The sequence below is a fragment of the Phyllobates terribilis genome, unplaced genomic scaffold, assembly GCF_046119375.1.
Source record: "Phyllobates terribilis strain yellow unplaced genomic scaffold, ASM4611937v1 Scaffold_5__5_contigs__length_657084704, whole genome shotgun sequence".
Classification (NCBI taxonomy): domain Eukaryota; kingdom Metazoa; phylum Chordata; class Amphibia; order Anura; family Dendrobatidae; genus Phyllobates; species Phyllobates terribilis.
In genome coordinates, this window is record NW_027362765.1 from 173,878,739 (window position 1) to 173,898,641 (window position 19,903).

Below are 19,903 nucleotides of genomic sequence, written 5' to 3' on the forward strand. Positions count from 1 at the left end.
CTCAAAAGTACTGATGTACTGAAAAACATTTGCATGGAGGAATGGTTTAAAATTCCTCCTCAAACTCGTGCAAATCTTATTTGCAGCTAACATGAAATTATTGGAGATGGTATATACAGATGATTAATTTCAAGGTTCACTTACTTTTACCCCCTGCAGAGTGAACTGTTTTTGTGTTGTTGTTGTTCTTCTTCTTATATTAGTTATATTGTGTTTGTTTATAATTGGGACTGAGAAAACAATCAGACCACATTTTATTATTAATCAATGCAGAAACACAGGTAATTCCAGCACTTTGGTTTTTGGTTCTTTTGGGACTAGAGGTGTTTTCATTTTTATCCAAAATGCAGCATTTGTGGGTATGATATATATTTTTTAGCTCTATTTTCATGGTCTTCCCTGTAGAACTTGAAAACCACCAAAAAAATGCTTGGTTTAAAGAAGTGGTCCACTACATAGTATAATGCGCCCATCGATTTAAACCTTTTAAATAAGTATTTTTGTAAATACCTTATGTTGCCATATGTGCCTGTGAGCGGCGCTATCGCTGCTCACTCAGTCCCGATCACGTGACCCCGGCTGCAGCCGCCGCTGACATCAGCTGATGTCACTTCAACTTCCGGACCCCCTTGCATCACCCAGGCGTTGACCCAGTCACACGCACTCCCCCTGATTGAGTGGTCTGTGGGCGGTGTTTCATAAGGCTAAAAAATGCTGACAAATTAGGCTACGTTCCCACAATGAGTTTTTATGTAAGTTTTTGTTGTTGCATTTCTGCACCTGTTAGTTGCCTAAGGTTAATTACCCTTTTTATGTCTTTTTTTGGTGTGTTTCTTTTACTGGTGCTCTTATTGTGTTTTTGATGCTGCTGTTTTTGTTTCTTTTTGGTATGTCATGTTTTAAATAAAGCTGGTGTTACAGAAAGTGGGCACACTAGGTGAGTGAATCCTCGAAGTCCAAGGTCTGAGTGGGTACACGGGCTATGGGTGTTGGTGCAGCAGGCGAATTTTGCACGCGGGAAACAGTTACTGAAGACAAACTAAAAGTTTTAAGGGGGTTCTGGAAGCTGCAAGGGGTCAGGAGATGTCCAGGTGGACACATAGAGGCAAATTGAAAGTCACTGACAGGTAGCAGGGCTACTGGAAACCGCAGACAAAAGGGTGAGGTCCTGGTCACCACAGACTTGTAGCAAGGTTACTGGGAGCCGCAGAGAAACAAGTGAGGTACTCCACTGACAGGTAGCAAGGTTACTGGAAGCCGCAAACAATCAGGTGAAGTCCTGAAGACTGCTGACATGTAGCTAGTTTACTGGAAACCACAGACAAACAGGTAAAGTCATGAATACCACTGACAGGCAGTAAGGTTACTGGAAGCCACGGACAAACAGGTAAAGTCATGAATACCACTGACAGGCAGTAAGGTTACTGGAAGCCACAGACAAACAGGTGAAGTCCTGAAGACCACTGCCATGTAGTAAGTTTACTGGAAACAAAAGGCAAACAGGTGAAGTCCTCCACTAACTGGTAGCGGGGTTTTTGGAAACTGAAGAAGGACAGATGAAGTCTTGAAGACCACTGACAGGTAGCAAGTTACTGGTAATCGCAGGCAAACAGATGAAGTCCTCTACTCACAGGTAGCAAGGTTACTGGAAACCGCAGACGAACAAGTAAAATCCTGAAGACCATGCCAGGTAGCAAGGTTACTGAAAACCACAAACAAACAGATAAAGTCCTCCACTGACAGATAGTAAGGTTCCTGGAAACCGCAGACAAACAGTTAAAGTCCTTCACTGACAGGTAGCATGGTTACTGTAAGCCACAGACAAACAGGTAAAGTCCTGAAGACCAATGATAGGTAGCAAGGTTATTGGAAGTTGCAGACAAGTAAGTCATGGACGGGAAATCACAGACAGCCAGGAGACGTCCTTATGGTTGTGGACTAAAACAGTGCACAGACAACTAAAATAATTACTAACAAGTCTTAATACAATACCAAGACATAGGTGTGTGTCTTGCAATGCGTTACATAAGAGCACGCCGGGCTACTTGCAATGCCCGACGTGGAACGCAAGAAAATCTAACGGACCAGTGCAAGTGTGTAACCGCTGCTTTGTTTTTGATACTTCAGAAAAGAAATATTTAATATATCTGAGGAGATTGCTATATCGTGAACGTATATTCCCTCTAAAACAATAAACTTTTATTTCATTGATTAAAAAATACACCAAAAATTCCAATGTATTAAAATATTATGTTGTCTTAATAGAAGACAATACAACTCCCAGAGTAATATGATGGCCTTAAATAGCCCTGACACGCCACTATTTAAATTTGTTTTTGATACTTCCTGGTTTTTGGCTTTGACAAAACTTCATTGATACAGTCATGTGCAGATTACAGGTTTTTTTTTACCTGCAGATTTTTCAGCAATTCTATGGGGGAAATCTGCATATAAAACTCAGCATAATCGCAAGAGAAATGGACAATTTGTGGATTTCAGTTTACACAGTGTTAAAAAATATACAGTGGGCAAGAGATTTCTATAAATCCCATCAACTTTTATGAAACTGTAAGATGCTGCATTTTTTTGTGTAGAGAATATATGCAGCAAAACTCACCCAAAACTTATTTAACCTTAGTGTGTGTGATTGAGTCCTTATGAATCTGCAGATGCAAAAGCTGCATAGTTGATGACTTCAGATACTGCCTGTGCGCCTAAATACATTTCCAACTGATATTTTTTTATTCTCTCCCTTCCGACTTACACAAGTAGTGGCGCATAAACTCATAGGTGCTATTAAATTGCTCACAAACTGGACCAGCAAAGTGGCAGGTTTGATGGATATCTGTATTTCTGTATTTGAAGCCCTCAGGGAGGTGGCCTAGTTTGGTACCTAATGACCAATTAATTTTTATCTCTGCATTTCAAAAGCAATTATTTTAAACTTTTATTTTCTGAGAATAAAGCCATATGAGGGTTTGTTTTCTTGCGGAGTGAGTTGTACAGTTTTTAATGGCACCGTTTTGGGTTGCTTATAATGTATTGCATAACTTTTTTAATTTTTTTGCTGCTGATGACAGGAAAAATAACCCTCAATTTTGCTATTGTTCTTATAATTATGCCTTCTATATGATGGTATAAATTATACCATAACTTTGTTCTGAGGGTGGATAGTATTACAAAATGGTGCGGCAGGTCCGATGTCTGATTGCCACTCCATACATTCTCTATGAGGCTGCTGAAAAAGCCAAGCGCCGAGCTCAGCAGCCCCATAAGGAATGAATGGTGCGCAGTTTGAGTATGTGAATAGCTGTTCTAATCTAACGTAAAGTTCCTTGTTCTGCCAATCAGTGCAGGTCCCAGTGGTCAGACCCCCACCGTTCAACAAGTTATCAACTATCCTGTGGATAGGGGATAGCTTGTTTTCACCAAACAACCCCTTTGACGTTGCACTTAGGAAGCATATAGCATAAAAAAACTATGTACATAAAGGTGTATGAGTGAAATCAACTCTCTTGTATGCCTTTTGAACTCCAAATATTTAAGTATGTTTCGAGATCTCGGGAAATCAATACAACACAATCTTTGCATCGTGCACTAAGCAGGATTTCTGGTTTATTAATGTACAGTTCAAGTTTAAATAGCGTCATAAACAAAAAAACCTTCCCAACTAAAGATGTGACCAATAGGAATTTAGAGATGTGAACAGAAATGAGAAACTTCTCCTACCTGTAGTGTTAGCTATTGATCACCATGTAATAACAGTTATGAGACAAGATGTATAAACAGAGACAATATGGAATATGTTCTCTAACAGGTATATACCCTTAACTCTTTTAATATACTGTAGATATTGTAAAGCAAATGGGTTAATATGGCTTCAAACATAGATCGTAGCTTTAGATAATCCTATGACTACCACCAAATTACATGAAATAAACTACAAAGATTTTTATCAAAATATATATAAACTTTATTGATAGACAATTAATTAACACAATTACAAAAGGAAAGACCATTAAAAAAAACAAAACACAAAACCTAGATAAAAGAAAAATGGGCGGAGTGGTCAGAATAATAAATCACATGAAAATACACTGGAAATCAGGCAGTATAACAAAGTAGAATAACCAGCAAAAATGAATAAATAAAACCAGGGACTGGTTATATCATTATTTATTGTGCTGTTATATAAACTTCATGTTTCTGTAATCTGTGATTACTACACTCTTATGCCACGGCCCCATTATCAGTATTTGGTCAGTATTCGGTCAGTATTTTTTCTCAGGAGTGGGGGGCCAAAACCAGGTGAGGAGCAATCCGAGCAAAGGTATAATAGAAGCAAGTCACCAATTCTGCATTTATCACCCACTCCTGGTTTTGACTCCCACTCCTGAGAAAAAATACTGACCAAATACTGATAGTGGGGCCATGGCCTTACTTTGGCATACTGCCTGATTTCCAGTGTATTTTCATGCTAATTATTATTCTGACCATACTGCCCATTTTCCTTTTATCTGAGTTTTACAGGCTTTTTATTAATGTTCTTTTCTTTTGTAGTTATGTTAATTAATAGTCTATCAATAAAGTTTAGATATATTTTGATAAAAATCTTTGTACTTTATTTCATATAATTTGATGGTAGTTAATCATAGAATGTTAGAGTTGGATGGGACCTCCAGGGTCATTGTGTCCAACTCCCTGCTCAATGCAGTATTCACTAAACCATCTCAGACAGATGTCTGTCCAGCCTCTGAAGACTTCCATTGAAGGAGAACTCACCACCTCTCGTGGCAGCCTGTTCCACTCATTGATCACCATAGTTAGATCATCATAGTTATAGGATTATGTATTTCTTTCTTGGTACCCCCAAAATTTCATTGTATTAAATTAGGCTATTTTGAATATGGGTCTAATTTTCCTGTTTTGGCTATTAATCTTTGCTTTAGAGTATTAAAAATATGCACAATTTGTCCATTATTGTATAATACCCTACATGGAAAAGTCAGTTTGTCTTATACAAGGTGTTTTGCTGAGTTTGAATGTTGTTACAGTGTAAATGTTATCTATAATTGCAGGGTGAATTTGGCTTTGGCGTATACTGAACTGACAGAGGAGCTTTACCGTCTACGTGACCTTACTGCCCTGCAAAGCCGCATTCTCCGGTCATTGCTAGAGGAACAAACAGGTAGGAAGCGACCAATGTTTCATAAAGTCTCATATAACCACATCTATATGGCAACTATAGATTTGAATTTTTGTCAACATTTAAAGAGCCAATTCATCAGTAATTTCGGTGCCCTGGTATATCTACAATGAAGTATAGAAAAAAAATGTTTTTATATACCTTCCTGCTACTATGAGCAGGAATGTACAATTTATAAGGCAAAAATTGGTGAAAAGTCTTCCTTAAATCAATGAGTTATCCGTGTAATGCACCAACACAGTGGGTCCTCCTAGGAGGAACATAGAACAGAAGGTAGTTGTAGTGCAAAGAGCATCACTCTGACAAACAGATGAGAGTCTTGAGCATTAGATTAAAATGAAAATTTTTCAGACAAAACTTTTGGGTGATATACTGTATATCCCAGGTCTTTCTTTGCTCAATGGATCAATGGGAAACACAGCCAGCAAATACTATAATATGGAATTGGAATTAGTGTAAAAACTGTTACAATTGTTAGTTCAGGTGCAAATAAACTAAGATGGCTGAGAGGGGGCGTCCATATTGAGTTTGGGGTAACAGAAGAATAAGAAAGAATAGGCAGCTCGTAGCCTGTCAGGAATCATAATTTGTTGTGATCAAATGGCCATATAATGTATATAGTTGTTTGGAAGATACCTGGGAAGGAATTTTAACATGCCTGACCCTGTGTTCTTAAAGGAGATAAGAATGCTATTTGATGTACAGTACAAACCAAAAGTTTGGACACACCTTCTCATTTAAAGATTTTTCTGTATTTTCATGACTTTGAAAATTGTACATTCACATTGAAGGCATCAAAACTATGAATTAACACATGTGGAGTTATATACTTAACAAAAAAGTGTGAAACAACTGAAAATATGACTTATATTCTAGGTTCTTCAAAGTAGCCACCTTTTGCTTTGATGACTGCTTTGCACACTCTTGGCATTCTCTTGATGAGCTTCAAGAGGTAGTCACCGGAAATGGTTTTCACTTCACAGGTGTGCCCTGTCAGGTTTAATAAGTGGGATTTCTTGCCTTATAAATGGGGTTGTGACCATCAGTTGTGTTGTGCAGAAGTCTGGTGGATACACAGCTGATAGTCCTGCTTAATAGACTGTTAGAATTTGTATTATGGCAAGAAAAAAGCAGCTAAGTAAAGAAAAACGAGTGGCCATCATTACTTTAAGAAATTAAGGTCAGTCAGTCCGAAAAATTGGGCAAACTTTGAAAGTGTCCCCAAGTGCAGTTGCAGAAACCATCAAGCGCTACAAAGAAACTGGCTCACATGAGGACCGCCCCAGGAAAGGAAGACCAAGAGTCACCTCTGCTTCTGAGGATAAGTTTATCCGAGTCACCAGCTTCAGAAATTGCAGGTTAACAGCAGCTCAGATTAGAAACCAGGTCAATGCCACACAGAGTTCTAGCAGCAGACACATCTCTACAACAACTGTTAAGAGGAGACTTTGTGCAGCAGGCCTTCATGGTTAAATAGCTGCTAGGAAACCACTGCTAAGGACAGGCAACAAGCAGAAGAGACTTGTTTGGGCTAAAGAACACAAAGAATGGACATTAGACCAGTGTAAATCTGTGCTTTGGTCTGATGAGTCCAAATTTGAGATCTTTGGTTCCAACCACCGTGTCTTTGTGCGACGCAGAAAAGGTGAACAGATGGACTCTACATGCCTGGTTCCCACCTTGAAGCATGGAGGAGGAGGTGTGATGGTGTGGGGGTGCTTTGCTGGTGACACTGTTGGGGATTTATTCAAAATTGAAGGCATACTGAACCAGCATGGCTACCACAGCATCTTGCAGTGACATGCTATTCCATCCGGTTTGCGTTTAGTTGGACCATCATTTATTTTTCAACAGGACAATGACCCCAAACACACCTCCAGGCTGTGTAAGGGCTATTTGACCAAGAAGGAGAGTGATAGGGTGCTACGCCAGATGACCTGGCCTCCACAGTCACCAGATCTGAACCCAATCGAGATGGTTTGGAGTGAGCTGGACCGCAGAGTGAAGGCAAAAGGGCCAACAAGTGCTAAGCATCCCTGGGAACTCCTTCAAGATTGTTGAAAGACCATTTCCGGTGACTACCTCTTGAAGCTCATCAAGAGAATGCCAAGAGTGTGCAAAGCAGTCATCAAAGCAAAAGGTGGCTACTTTGAAGAACCTAGAATATAAGACATATTTTCAGTTGTTTCACACTTTTTTGTTAAGTACATAATTCCACATGTGTTAATTCATAGTTTTGATGCCTTCAGTGTGAATGTACAATTTTCATAGTAATGAAAATACAGAAAAAAATTTAAATGAGAAGGTGTGTCCAAACTTTTGGTCTGTACTGTAGATGCTTATCCCGTTCCACCATTGAGAATATATGCATGTTCAACTGAACCAACTGTATATAGAGAGGCTGGGAACAATTGCTGTTGACTGAACTAGCATTTGACTGACAAATATTGGAGGTGTATGGCCAAATTTAGCTTCCAATGTGTCTAATATGATTTATATAACTGTTTCCAAATATATTGGTTACACCAAGTATCTTATTTTTAGGACAAAGACACTCTCCTCCACATCGGCACTCTCCTTGTCAACTCCACCACTCTCCTTCTTCTCTACGCCACTCTCCTTCCTCTCAACGACGCTCCCCAGTTCCACAATGTCCATCTCCCATTTTGCAGAGAAGATCTCCAGCCCCACAGTCTCCAGTACACCAACGTCGATCCCCAATACCACCCTCTTCACCCTCACGTAGATCACCTGTACCCTCAGCATGCCCATCACCTGTGGGCACAGATATTTCATATCCTAAGCCCTCAGTGCACCAAGCAAAGGCATCATTCCAAGCCCGTCGTAGCTATTCTGAGATCAGTGAGCCTGCAATGTATCCACGAAAACCCCGCTCCCTATGGATGCCAATTGGAACTGCAACCCTGCCCAAGCAGTTGTCCTACAATGAGGGGTATGTCGGCAGCCCATCTACTGTCCCTTGCTTCCAAGAACCCCCACAGCAATCTTCAGATGAGGATGAATGGAGTCCCCCATCCCCACCTAGTCCAGAGCCTGGAGCAGTACGCTGTGCTTCCTTTTGTGCTGGGTTTCCCATTCCTGATGCAGCAAGTAGACGAATGTCGGCATCATACTCCAGAGCGGAACATGCACAGTCCTGGCCTTCCATCAATGTGAGTGTGCAGGTGGGGAATAATATTTGGGCTTCAGAAAGTGTCACAAGCCACAATTTTGAGACGTGCATAAGTTTAGAGCAGGTACCACTTCCCTTCCTGCAATTCTCTAGGCTGGTGGTAATATGAGCAGGAGAGTAAACCTAAATTTTCCACTATTCTGATGCATGATCGAAGCATTGGTAAAATGATGACATATTAGCAGAATATGCCATCACTTCCTGCTTAGATCCAACCTCTGGATCCCCCATGAGTCCTAAAAATGATAGGACTGATGCTCAAGTAAGTGGGCCAACTACAGTTTCCATCTCCCATGCGGCTCTAGACACTGTTGTGCAGGGAAAAGCAGTCAAGGGGTTCTGAATCAGAAATAAGCCACCGCTTTTAGAAATAGGACAACCACTTTAAATATAGCCAGGTAGAAATGTATTATGCTTGAAACATTGCATCTGGGCATTGCTAATATTTGTTGAACAATGTGCACATTTACCTTCTTGTCTTTGTGTCTGCTTTTACCTTTTTGCAGTTACTAATGGAGACAGTGGACTCTGAAGTAAGAAGCTGCCCTCTTTGTCAGCTGGCCTTCCCAGTTGGATACCCTGATGATGTTCTAATAAAACATATTGACTCCCATCTTGAGAACAGCAAGATCTAACAGATCACTACATTTTGGGCCCCAAAATGGCAAGTTATGGGAACCAAAGCAAATGCAAACACTAATGGCCAGGATAATAACCCCAGTTCTTATTCTACAGCTTCAAGAACATAGTACGTTGTGTAATGATACTGAGTATCTATAGAATGGTTGCACAATCCAGTATATGACTGATTTTTAATGCACCAAGTTACACAGTGAAAATCAACGATAATTCATTGACTAACACAGTTGTGTAACTAATGCAGGTCTTTGCACAGTATAATATTCATGAGTATTGAGTCACCTAAAGTGTACGTTCCCATGTTGGAGTGTTGAAAGCAGCCTAAACCACACTCACGTTTTGTGGGTTGCATTTTCAAATAGAATGGCTATAGGATTTTGACAATATTATTGCTGTTCTACATGCAAAACTGCCAGACCAATAACAATCATATATGACTAGCAAAATCATGCTACCTATTAACACTGTTTAAATCCCTTCCCAGATTATGTGGGCATGGTTTTGGCTACACGCGGTGACCCAACGTGGGACGGCACACTTAATAAACACTGTAAAGTAATAGTAGTTACATATGCACACTGAAAAAAACCACATTGCACAGAGTCTCCAGTTCATGTAGAACCAACAGTCTCAGCATGCCTCGCCTCCGGCTGCAATGCCTAGCTCTGACTTTTTCTTCTACAACTCAATTCATAGTGAACTAGACAAAATAAAAGGAATCATTTAAATAGATCCCATAACATCTTACTAAACAAAGGAGTAGATATAATTTTTTTTTTTAATATCAGCTACTTTTGTTAAACGGTCTGCAGATCAGTCGGGGTCCAGATCCTGAGACCCCCATGGATTACTCAAAGGCCAAGTTCACACGACCATATTTTTGGTCTAACGGCTGTCCATAAAAAAACGGACAGCACTCAGATGAATATTATTCAATGGGGCAGTGCAGCTGAGTGATTTTTTTCATGGACCGGATCTGCTCATGAAATCAATCGCAGCAGGCACTGGTTTCTTCCGTGTGTTGGATAAGACTCGCCCATTCAAGTCTATGAATCAGATTCTATACACAGCAACCATTTAGCAGCTGATTTGTATGGGTACATTGCAATTTTTTAAGATGGGAAACTGTATTTTGTCTTGTACATTTTTAATAACTGCTGATGTATAAAAACGGATGCAATACGAACTGTATACGGATGACAAATAAGAAAAAAATCGTTTCAGTTTCCTGGATGAATTTCAAATGATTATACGCTTGTGTGAACTTAGCCAAAAACTGCTCTGAAGTGCATTGCTAAGAAGTAAGAAATGCTGAGCACATGCACAGAGCCATGAACGAGCTCATAGACTTTCTCTTTAGCCCATCACCATTCTGTGCACACATTCATGCAGGAGCCCAACACTTGTTGCTGCTGAGAAGCAAGCTTCAGAGCAGTTTTTTGAGCAATTGGTAGGGATCTAAGAACCTGGAAACCCCAAAAATCCACAGGGCCTGTAATAAAGGGAGAAGATATTCAAAAAAAAAAAAAAAAAAAGTACTCTTTAAAGAATCAAGTCTAGTAAAAACTAAACAGTGAATCTGAAATGCAGTACATGCTACCTATATAGACAAGGGAGGACTTTGGTTGATGTCTGGGAAAGCTCCCAGTTCACAAACTAAGGACCTTTTGTATCATTGGTTCTTAAAATATTTTATACATTTATCTGTGATAAATGTTAATTCATTGGGACTAGTGATGAGCGAGTATGTTCTGTTAACCCTTTTGGCGAGCATGCTCAGGTGCTCGCTGAGTACTTTCAGGTGTTATGTTTTAGTCCCGCTGTGTGCATGATTTGCAACTGTTTGACAGGTTTAATACATGTGAAGAATGCCTAAGAAATCATGCACACAGCGCGACTAAACATAACACCCGAACACGCTGAAGATACTCGGAAAACACCCGAGCATGCTCGTAAATCTCGAGTAACGAGCATGCTCGCTCATCACTAATTTGGACCCCAACCTATTAAGGGTATGTGCCCACGTAGCGTTTTACAAGCATTTATGCTGCGGAATTTCCGCAGCATAAACGCATGGGAAACGCTTGGTAATCCGCCCCCATGGTCCCCAATGACAAGCCGCAATGTCAATGCCCATGCTGCGGATTTTTCCACAGCATTTATGCTGCGCTCAAAAATCCGCAGCATGTCCATTAATTTTGCAGACTTGCAGCGTAATCGCCGCCATTGACTTGCATTGAAACGCATAATATCCGTGTCAGTACATTTGTACACATGGATATTATGCGTTTCTATGTGCGGATGGTACCCAAGTCTGGAGGAGGAGACTCTCATCCAGACCTGGGTACCATAGAAACTGTAAAAAAAAGAATTTAAAATAAAAAATAAAGTTTATACTCACCTTCCGATGTCCTCCCGGTGTTTTGTCTGCTCCGTCCGGTGTCTTGCACTGCTCGCGCTGTTGTGAAGGACCTGCCATGACGTCACTGAGTCATGTGACCCATCACATGGCTCAATGACGTCACCGCAGGTCCTTCACACCACCGCGAGCAGTGCAAAACACTGGACGGAGCGGACAAAACACCGGGAGGACAACGGAAGGTGAGTATAAACTTTATTTTTTACCATTCTTATTCTTTTTTTTAACTAACTTGGTCACACTACTATAAATCCATGCCGGTTGCATGGATTTATATAGTGTGAACAAGTTGTCAAGCCCTTTTCCAAGTGATACTAAAAGCGCTTGATAACCCGCATGCAGAAATGCATGCAAAGACGCTTCACAAACGCTTCTACCTGGCGGGAAAAACGCATGTAAAATCCGCATGCGTTTTTCCTGCCAGGGAGAAGCGGAAAAAATATGCAGCATTTCTGCATCGTGGGCACATAGCCTAATAGAACAGGAAGCTCGAGCAGTGAGGAGTCTGAAGAAAGTGTTGGCTGAACGTGTGAGCTGACAGAACAGCCGAGTATAGGTGATCAATGTATGCTCATCTAAATGAGTAATATTTTTATGTTATTCCCTTTTGTGCCAAAACTATCAGTTCACATTAATAAAAATGGTTTCCAGCAGTAAATAAATTCATCACCGATTTCTAGGGAAATTCTACTTTGCAATTTTATTGCAGTCTTGCTATGGTTCTGCTATCCCATACAATGATTGACCAGATCAGATCTGCTTTAAAGGGAACCTGTCAGAAGGATTTTAGACCCTACACCAATGTCATTTATGGAAAACATCTGAAATATTGATTATTTCTATACCTTTGTATTATAAGTTTGTTTCTATAGGAAAATGTTTATGATAATGAGCTCGCATTGCAGGTGACTTGGTCCTGCACTTACAGCTCTCCAGCCTCTCTCCCTCATTCTCCTCCAGCCATCAGCCCCCTGTTAGTAACTGACAGGTCATTCTTCTTTGTGACCTGCTACCCAGCCCCAGATCTCGTGGAAGCGTTGTCATTCTGGAGCATGTACAGTAATGTTATGATGATGTTGTGAGAGCTGGACTATCGATCCGTGTAGGTGCCACCCTTGGGAAGGACGGCGCCTGCACGAGATCTCAGGTGGGGGATCAAGTCACAGAGAAGAGTGACTTGTTGTCAATCACTGGCAGGAGGCCATTGTTAAGAAGAGAGAGAGAGGCCAGAGAGCTGTAAGTGCAGCTCAAGCCTCCTGCACTTACAAGATCAATTGCATAAACATTCACCAATGGATTTCTAGAAAACAGAGAAATGGACTTATAATACAACTATACAGACATATAATCTACATTTCAGATGCTTTACAGAGATGATGGTAGTTTAGGGTCTAAATACCTGCTGACAAGTTCCCTTTAAGGTCACCGTTATTGCAGTAGGTGACTTTTTAAATATAAAATGCAGTATAGTGTCAGACTGAAGAAGAAGGATCCCTGCTAGATATTAGAACATAACCCCTCTTCACCTCTACCAACACTTCCTGACCTGACTTGTAGAAAGAGGGGTGGTGCTGTGTAATGCCTCTGCACATCAGCAATTCTTCCTTTTCCAGGTGATACTGCTGATTCAAAGAGACTTTAAAGCAAAACTTCTTCATCTACATAAAGCTGTGCTGCATGGTGACTTTGGCTGCAACACTGGTTGCATGGCCATAGATCGCTTTATGCCTCATTGCAGCACAGTGCAAGTGACTTTGGGACACATTGCAACCCATGAGGCAGAGATGTATGTAGGTGTTCTGGCACCCAGGGCAAGAATTCAGTTTGCCCCACCCCCCCAAGCACATGTGCGATTTGCACACTTAGTCACATGCCGATAAGCTGCTCTCCCTAAGCTCATTGTCACGTGACCCTAAGTATGTAAATCGCATATGAATGAAGTGGCCATGTGATGACTGCTGAAACCTGCAAGTAGAGCTGAATCCTGACAGTGAGTATATTACACGCTGTTAGGATTGGCATGCTACAGGGCTTTATTTTATAATTAAAGGGCTTGTCCAGGTTTTAGATGAAAGTCTGCAGTCACTCGAGGTGACTGGAGGCTTCTGAATTCTCACAGCGCATGCACTGCACGCTTTTAGGATTCTCTCTTGCACAAGTATGTGATTTGTATACTTCTAGCCACATTCCGACTAGACGTGTCCGGCCTCGCTCACTTCATTTTCATTGAGTGAGCCCACGCATGTCTAGTTGGCACGTGACTGCATGCATGCAAATCGCCGGCACCAGAGAATCCTGACAGCGTGCAGTGCGCATTGTGAGAATTCAGAAGTCTACAGTCACATAGAATGACTGCAGACTCATCACACACTTGGACAACCCCTTTAATGCTCCTAACATAAATAAAAATATGAGAATTAGTATCACAAAAAAACATTTACATCCAGGTACCTTTTTAGATGAACGACTCCAGAGACAACGTCTCTTTCTTTTCATCTTCATCTTGTCCAGACGCCATGATGAGTTTTCTCATCCACAGCTCGTCACTGCAGACTTCCATCTTCTCCGGTCTTCTGCAGCACATCCCCACATGATGCCCTTAAAGATATCAGTGTCATTATAATGCTCCTGACTAAAAATATCTGTCCTACACTGTGCCCCTAAATAAATAATTGCTACTCACTATTTTCCCTGCACAAAATATGACCCACACACTGTCCCTCTTATGGTACATGCTCTCCACACTGTCCTCTCATTACCATACTGGGCCTCCTCTTCACACTATCCTCTCACACTTTGTCCCCCCTATAGGGCCCAGTCTCTATACTGTGCCCCCTCATCACACTCCCCCTCCTTGGTTTACTGTCGCCTCCTGGCTGTGCCCTTACACTGTCCCCCCATGCTACCTTCCCACACTACAGTAATCAGTCTCTATTCTGTGTCCACTCACACTTTTCTACCACCATACTGTCTCCTCACACTATTCCCCTCAATAGTCTCCTCACGCTGTCTCCTCACAAATCTCCCTGACTCCCCATACTGTGTCTGTACCCATCCTTCATACTGTGTTTGCACCCATACTCATCATACTATGTCTGCACCCATTTCTCTCAATCACCATACTGTGAATGCACCCTTCCCCCAATACTGTTTCCTTAAACATGCCCCCCATCTACCCACTTGCCCTCAAACTGTGGCTTCAAATCGCTCCCACTCTCCATATTGTGTCTGCACCTGTTCCTCCCATACTTCCCAAACTTGCTTCCTCAAATCTTCCCCCAGGTTACACTAAATCCCCCCCCCACAGAATTAATATTCCCCCACAGAATTATTATTCCCCCACAGAATAAATATCCCCTCCCCACAGAATAGATATCCCCCCACAGAATAGATATCCCCCCACAGAATAGATATTCCCACCCCCACAGAATAGATATTCCCACCCCCACAGCATAGATATTCTCCCCCCCACAGAATAGATATTCCCCCCACAGCATAGATATTCCCCCCACAGCATAGATATTACTCCCCGCAGAATAAATATTCCCTCCCACAGAATAGATATCCCCCCACAGAATAGATATTCTCCCCCACAGAATAGATATTCCCCCACACAGAATAGATATACCTTCCCCCTACAGAATAGATATCCCCCCCCAACAGAATAAATATTCCCCCTACAGTATAACAGAATAGATATCCCCCCCCACAGAATAGATATTCCCTCACACAGAATAGATATTCCACCCACAGAATAAATATTCCCCCTACAGAATAACAGAATAGATATTCTCCCCCACAAAATAGATAATCGCACCCACTGAATAGATATTCCCACCCACAGAATAGATATTCCCCCCCCCACAGAATAGATATTCCCCTATCCCCCATTTAATCTTTGGTGTATTCAGCTCCAACGTGGAGCACTTACCACCGATGTTCTTCACGCATCTCTGGGCGCCGGAAAGTGATGTCAGCAGTGTGATCACATGACAGAATGCAGCCGCCGGGAAAACAACTCGGACCGCCACATTAGACGGCCCAACGGCGCCCACCTGCCAGCAGCGCCTGGGGCACATGCCCCGGCTGCCCCCCCATAAGTACGCCTCTGCCATGAAGTACCGTGACTAGCACAAGCAAGACACAAAAATTAAAGCCAGGTGGATTTTTTGTGACTTCCTTTTCACTCTACCCAGTGGGTCGCAATGCGATCCCATTCACTTACACTATGTGATGAGTTGAATTTTAGTTATTAGCTTGGTGATCTTGGTGGGCAGATAGTTTGGGAAATACAGCATTCTTAAAAGGAATCTGTCAGCAGGGTTTTGCTATATAATCTGAAAGCAACATAATTTAGGAATGGAGACCCTGATCAGAGATATGTGTCACTTACTGAGCTGTGTGTGTGTTTGCCTGTGTTTGTTTGCTCTGTGATCTGAGTTGTATTCTGATCTCTGCTGCTGACCTTGGATTTACCTTTGACCATCCGTTTGACATATCCCTTTGTCTTAATCCATTACCTTCCTGATACTCTGACCTTAGACTGTTAACTGACTACTCTTTTGTCTTTTCCCTTAATTTACACAAGCCATTTTCTTATTGACCCCGGACCTCTTGACTATCCTGCCTCACAGCAAGTCCGTGAGTACTGACTAGCGTCACATTGAATCGTAATTAGCGTCACATACAACCAATGTCTTATCAGCAGGAGATTATCAACACAAGACAACTGGCCTCGTGCCTTGTAGTCCCACCACACCCGCAGCACCGATTAGCAGCTCTCTGTCACTATACAATGTACACAGAAAGCTGTGGTGTGGACAGGGTTATACACAGCTCAACAAATGAGTTCTGCTAAATCTGAAGCAGAGAAAACTGTGACTCTACCATAATTGTTGCTCCCAGTAAACTAAGTGACACAGCGCTGGAATCGGGGTCTCTGTCCCTACCTTATGCTGCTGTCAGATTACATAGCAAAACCTGCCGACAGATTCCTTTTAAAATGATGCAGGATTGATTACATGATTAGGATTATTCTGTAAGTAGTTTCTTATCGTTTCACGTAATGCACCTTGTATGAGGGGTAAAGTGAACCCTTATATTTGTACATCAGTCCCTGATGAACGATAATGATGATGTGAAATTACCCTACTCTTCCCTGTATACTTGTATAGGACATAACCGGGGGGATCCTATGGCTTACTATGGGAGCACTAGCCAGAAGCTATGTGAATTAAGGACCCATATAGTCCATGAAGGTGGATACATACATAAAGTGAAAGAGATAGTATAACAAATAAACTTTATTTGGTGTCTAATGAAAAGCTATACCATTTTGAAATGGACTTTTTGTAATAGTTGCTCACAATTCTCAAAATCTGTGCTTGCTTCCAATCAATAATCTCTATTAGATAAATAAAACCTGTCCTATAAGTAATGATTACATAGGTGCACAATTCATTTATGACACAACTATTGGTGGACTTTCCACAGCAAAAAATGCTGCAGAAATTCTGTTGATTTTATCCTTGCATTTCAAAGGATTTTTTTAATTCTCATCTATTTTCCTGGTATTGAAATATGCAGTGTATTTTTTACATGCAGATTTGCTGCGGAAAAACTGCTATGTATTAGTCCTGTGTGGAGGTGCCGTAAATATAACGAGCAGAGCACCTATATATCTATCACATGACAGATTTTATGTGAATTACATCAAATAGGGATCTTAAAGGGATATTCTCATGCCAATTGCTTTAGTTAGAAAAAGCAAGTCAGTTGCAAACTTGCTTATTCCCATGTTGTCTATCTGCTGTCATTCTTCTGCTGTGAGAGCTTTAATCTTGCATAGTGATAATTTTTTTTAGAAGGAGCTCGGGCACCAGGCTCTGGCCGAGTGTGCACGGTAGTTACATTTCAGGAGAGGCATGAACTCCCAAGATCCCAGCAACTGTTCTCCAGTCCTTCACTTTCTATCCAGTAGTTAGCTGCTCACCTCCCTTCCGCTCTTTCTCTGCTTCTAACAGGGCTCTTTAAAGTCCTGTAGAATCACAATCTCTCGCCCTCAGCATAGTTAGTTTCCAGAGCAGTTCTTCTAATCATGGATCTCATTGTCCTGAGTTGTGTGCTTGTTCAAATGCTCTATTATCTCTATATGCAAATATAGTGATAAGAGTGTAAACTCAGAACAAACACTGATATATCTTTACAATACATACAACCAGGAAGTTAAGAGACTGCAGAGCTCTGAGTTACTCAAGAGACAACTTGAGAATAACCCTTTTAAGTCAGAGAGCACTTTGGAAACGTGTATAACCTTTGCTGAAACCAGAATACCATTTTAGTTGTGTACATGTAAAAGCAATTAAGTAGAATATCCTTTTAATCCTTATTGCATGTTTGGTGACATCAGACATGATACTGAATACATATCGGAGTGTTTGTGGCAATTACGTGCCATTTGTATGTTTGATATGAACTGATTTCCAAGGGACTATAAAACGTAGTAAAATTCAACAGATTAAAAAATATGATATAATGGGCTATTTTCTATGATTATACATTTACACATTATTCTGTGATTAATATAATACTGTAATATATATTTTTCCATTGGTGATCTCTGTGCAGGGATATGTATAAATGAAAAAAAAAAGCAATCAATCATTCACTTTCACTTTGCACTTTGTTAGTACATCACTCTTCTATGGTTCTGTCCCTATGAACATCTTGAAATGTTATTATGTGAAATAAGTATGCATGAGAAAACGTATTAATTCATTAGTAACTATTGACGTCACTGGTCACTTTTTTAGGTAAACAGTAGAGGCAGCCATTTTTTGGGTCCAATCAAGTAACATTTATGCTGCCACCTTAAAAAGGAGAAAATCCTGTGCCCAATCTCTTTTCTAACGTAACTGCCAGGATGGAAATATATCCTAAATTTGTGTGCATGGCATAATCTCTTACACCTAAACATGAACATGGATACATAATGGAGTCTCATCACCTATAGGTGTTGCTGCTGTGGCCTCTTTAATTAAGACTTTGTGAAGAAATTAATAATTAACTATAACGAACATGGATTTTAAAGGACTACTATAATGGACTAACAGCTCTCTGCACCTCTCAACCCTCTCACTGCCAGATCGGCCTGCAGTGCATTGCCAAGAGATATCTCCATCGCATGCAGAAATGTGTCTCTGGCTAGGCCCTGGCATGCAGGGAGTTAAAATGAAGAAAAAAAAAAAAAAGCTTCCTGATGGGAGTTACCTCTCCCTGACGTGTTATACCTCAACCCTTAACTTTATGTGTAATGTATGCATATACATGCCTATATGAACATATATGTGTGTATATACACTGAGCCTGCACAACAAGGTCTGTATTTCTGGCTCTGATGGTCTCATGTCTTCCCTCCATGTCTGGTCCAGTAACACTGTGAGCTGGAGTGGTCTGCAGATAGCTTTTCTTTGTGATGTGCTGCAGTGGAATGCCCTGCTCATTCGTGTACTGTAATCCTTATAGTGACAAAATACTTCAGTTCCGTAAATGCACAGTACATACAGCACTGTGATGCCAGGGTGGCATACCATGCAGGATTGGTCAGTGTGGCGTATTGCATGTCGCTCTGTGGTCCTCAGAGTGGTACGCTGTTCTGCATTCTTCAGTATGACATACTGCTCTGCAGTTTATATTGTGGCCTAATGCTCTGCAGTCCTCAGTGTAGTATGATGTTCTGCGTTGTTCAGTATGACATACTGTTCTGCATTGCTCATTGTCACATAATGCTCAGTGGTGCTTGGTGACATGTTGCTCTGCAGTTTTTAATGTGTACAGCATAAAATACAGCTCGGCAGTGCTCAATGGGCAGCATACTGCTCTGCACTGCTCCTTGAAGAATATCTGTTACTCTGCAGACCGCTCAGCTGCTCTCACAGTTCTTTGCCTATTCCTGTCCTGTGTAAATGAATAAAAAGTGTTTTTTTTTATATATATATTACATTGTCAGTCTGCTGTTATTTCAGTGCTAATTTGCATACTTTGTCTGCTAGGAACATTGCCTGGTCTGTAAGACTCCATATACAAGCAAGCAGTCTCCACCAGTAGAAACAGTGACAGGGCCATTGGTATGTACTGTATACATACACAGAGTGGAAACATCTTGGTGGACACGTGTTGGCCCTGAAGGTAGCCTAGACCCTCCTCATGGGAGCCATGGGTCACACTGTTTGAAAGTCCAAGGTGCAAAGTGACTCTGAGATGCTGAAATTCACTGGTTTTGGAACCCCACTGAGTATTGATGAAGGCACATTTGCACACACTTCACTTTTTCACAATTCGAGCACATTTACTTCTGTGTTTGGGCCTTCTGACTTAGTAATATGAGGAATTTTTATAACTCAGGTTGGAAGTCTGACCCGTATTCATGTTCACATCCTTTTTTAGT

At 41.2% G+C, this 19,903-nt stretch overlaps 1 protein-coding gene across 1 annotated transcript in view; it reads left to right on the forward strand.

The window, feature by feature from the left end:
- Positions 1 to 19,451, forward strand: part of TBKBP1 (TBK1 binding protein 1) — an 82,760-nt gene extending 63,309 nt beyond the window's left edge. Inside the window, exons 7-9 of the mRNA XM_073683478.1 lie at positions 5,079 to 5,188; positions 7,751 to 8,379; positions 8,906 to 19,451. Of these exons, the coding sequence (XP_073539579.1) occupies positions 5,079 to 5,188; positions 7,751 to 8,379; positions 8,906 to 9,034 (868 nt within the window). The 3' untranslated portion in view covers positions 9,035 to 19,451. The remainder of the gene's footprint in view (positions 1 to 5,078; positions 5,189 to 7,750; positions 8,380 to 8,905) is intronic.
- The last annotated feature ends 452 nt before the right edge of the window (positions 19,452 to 19,903 follow it).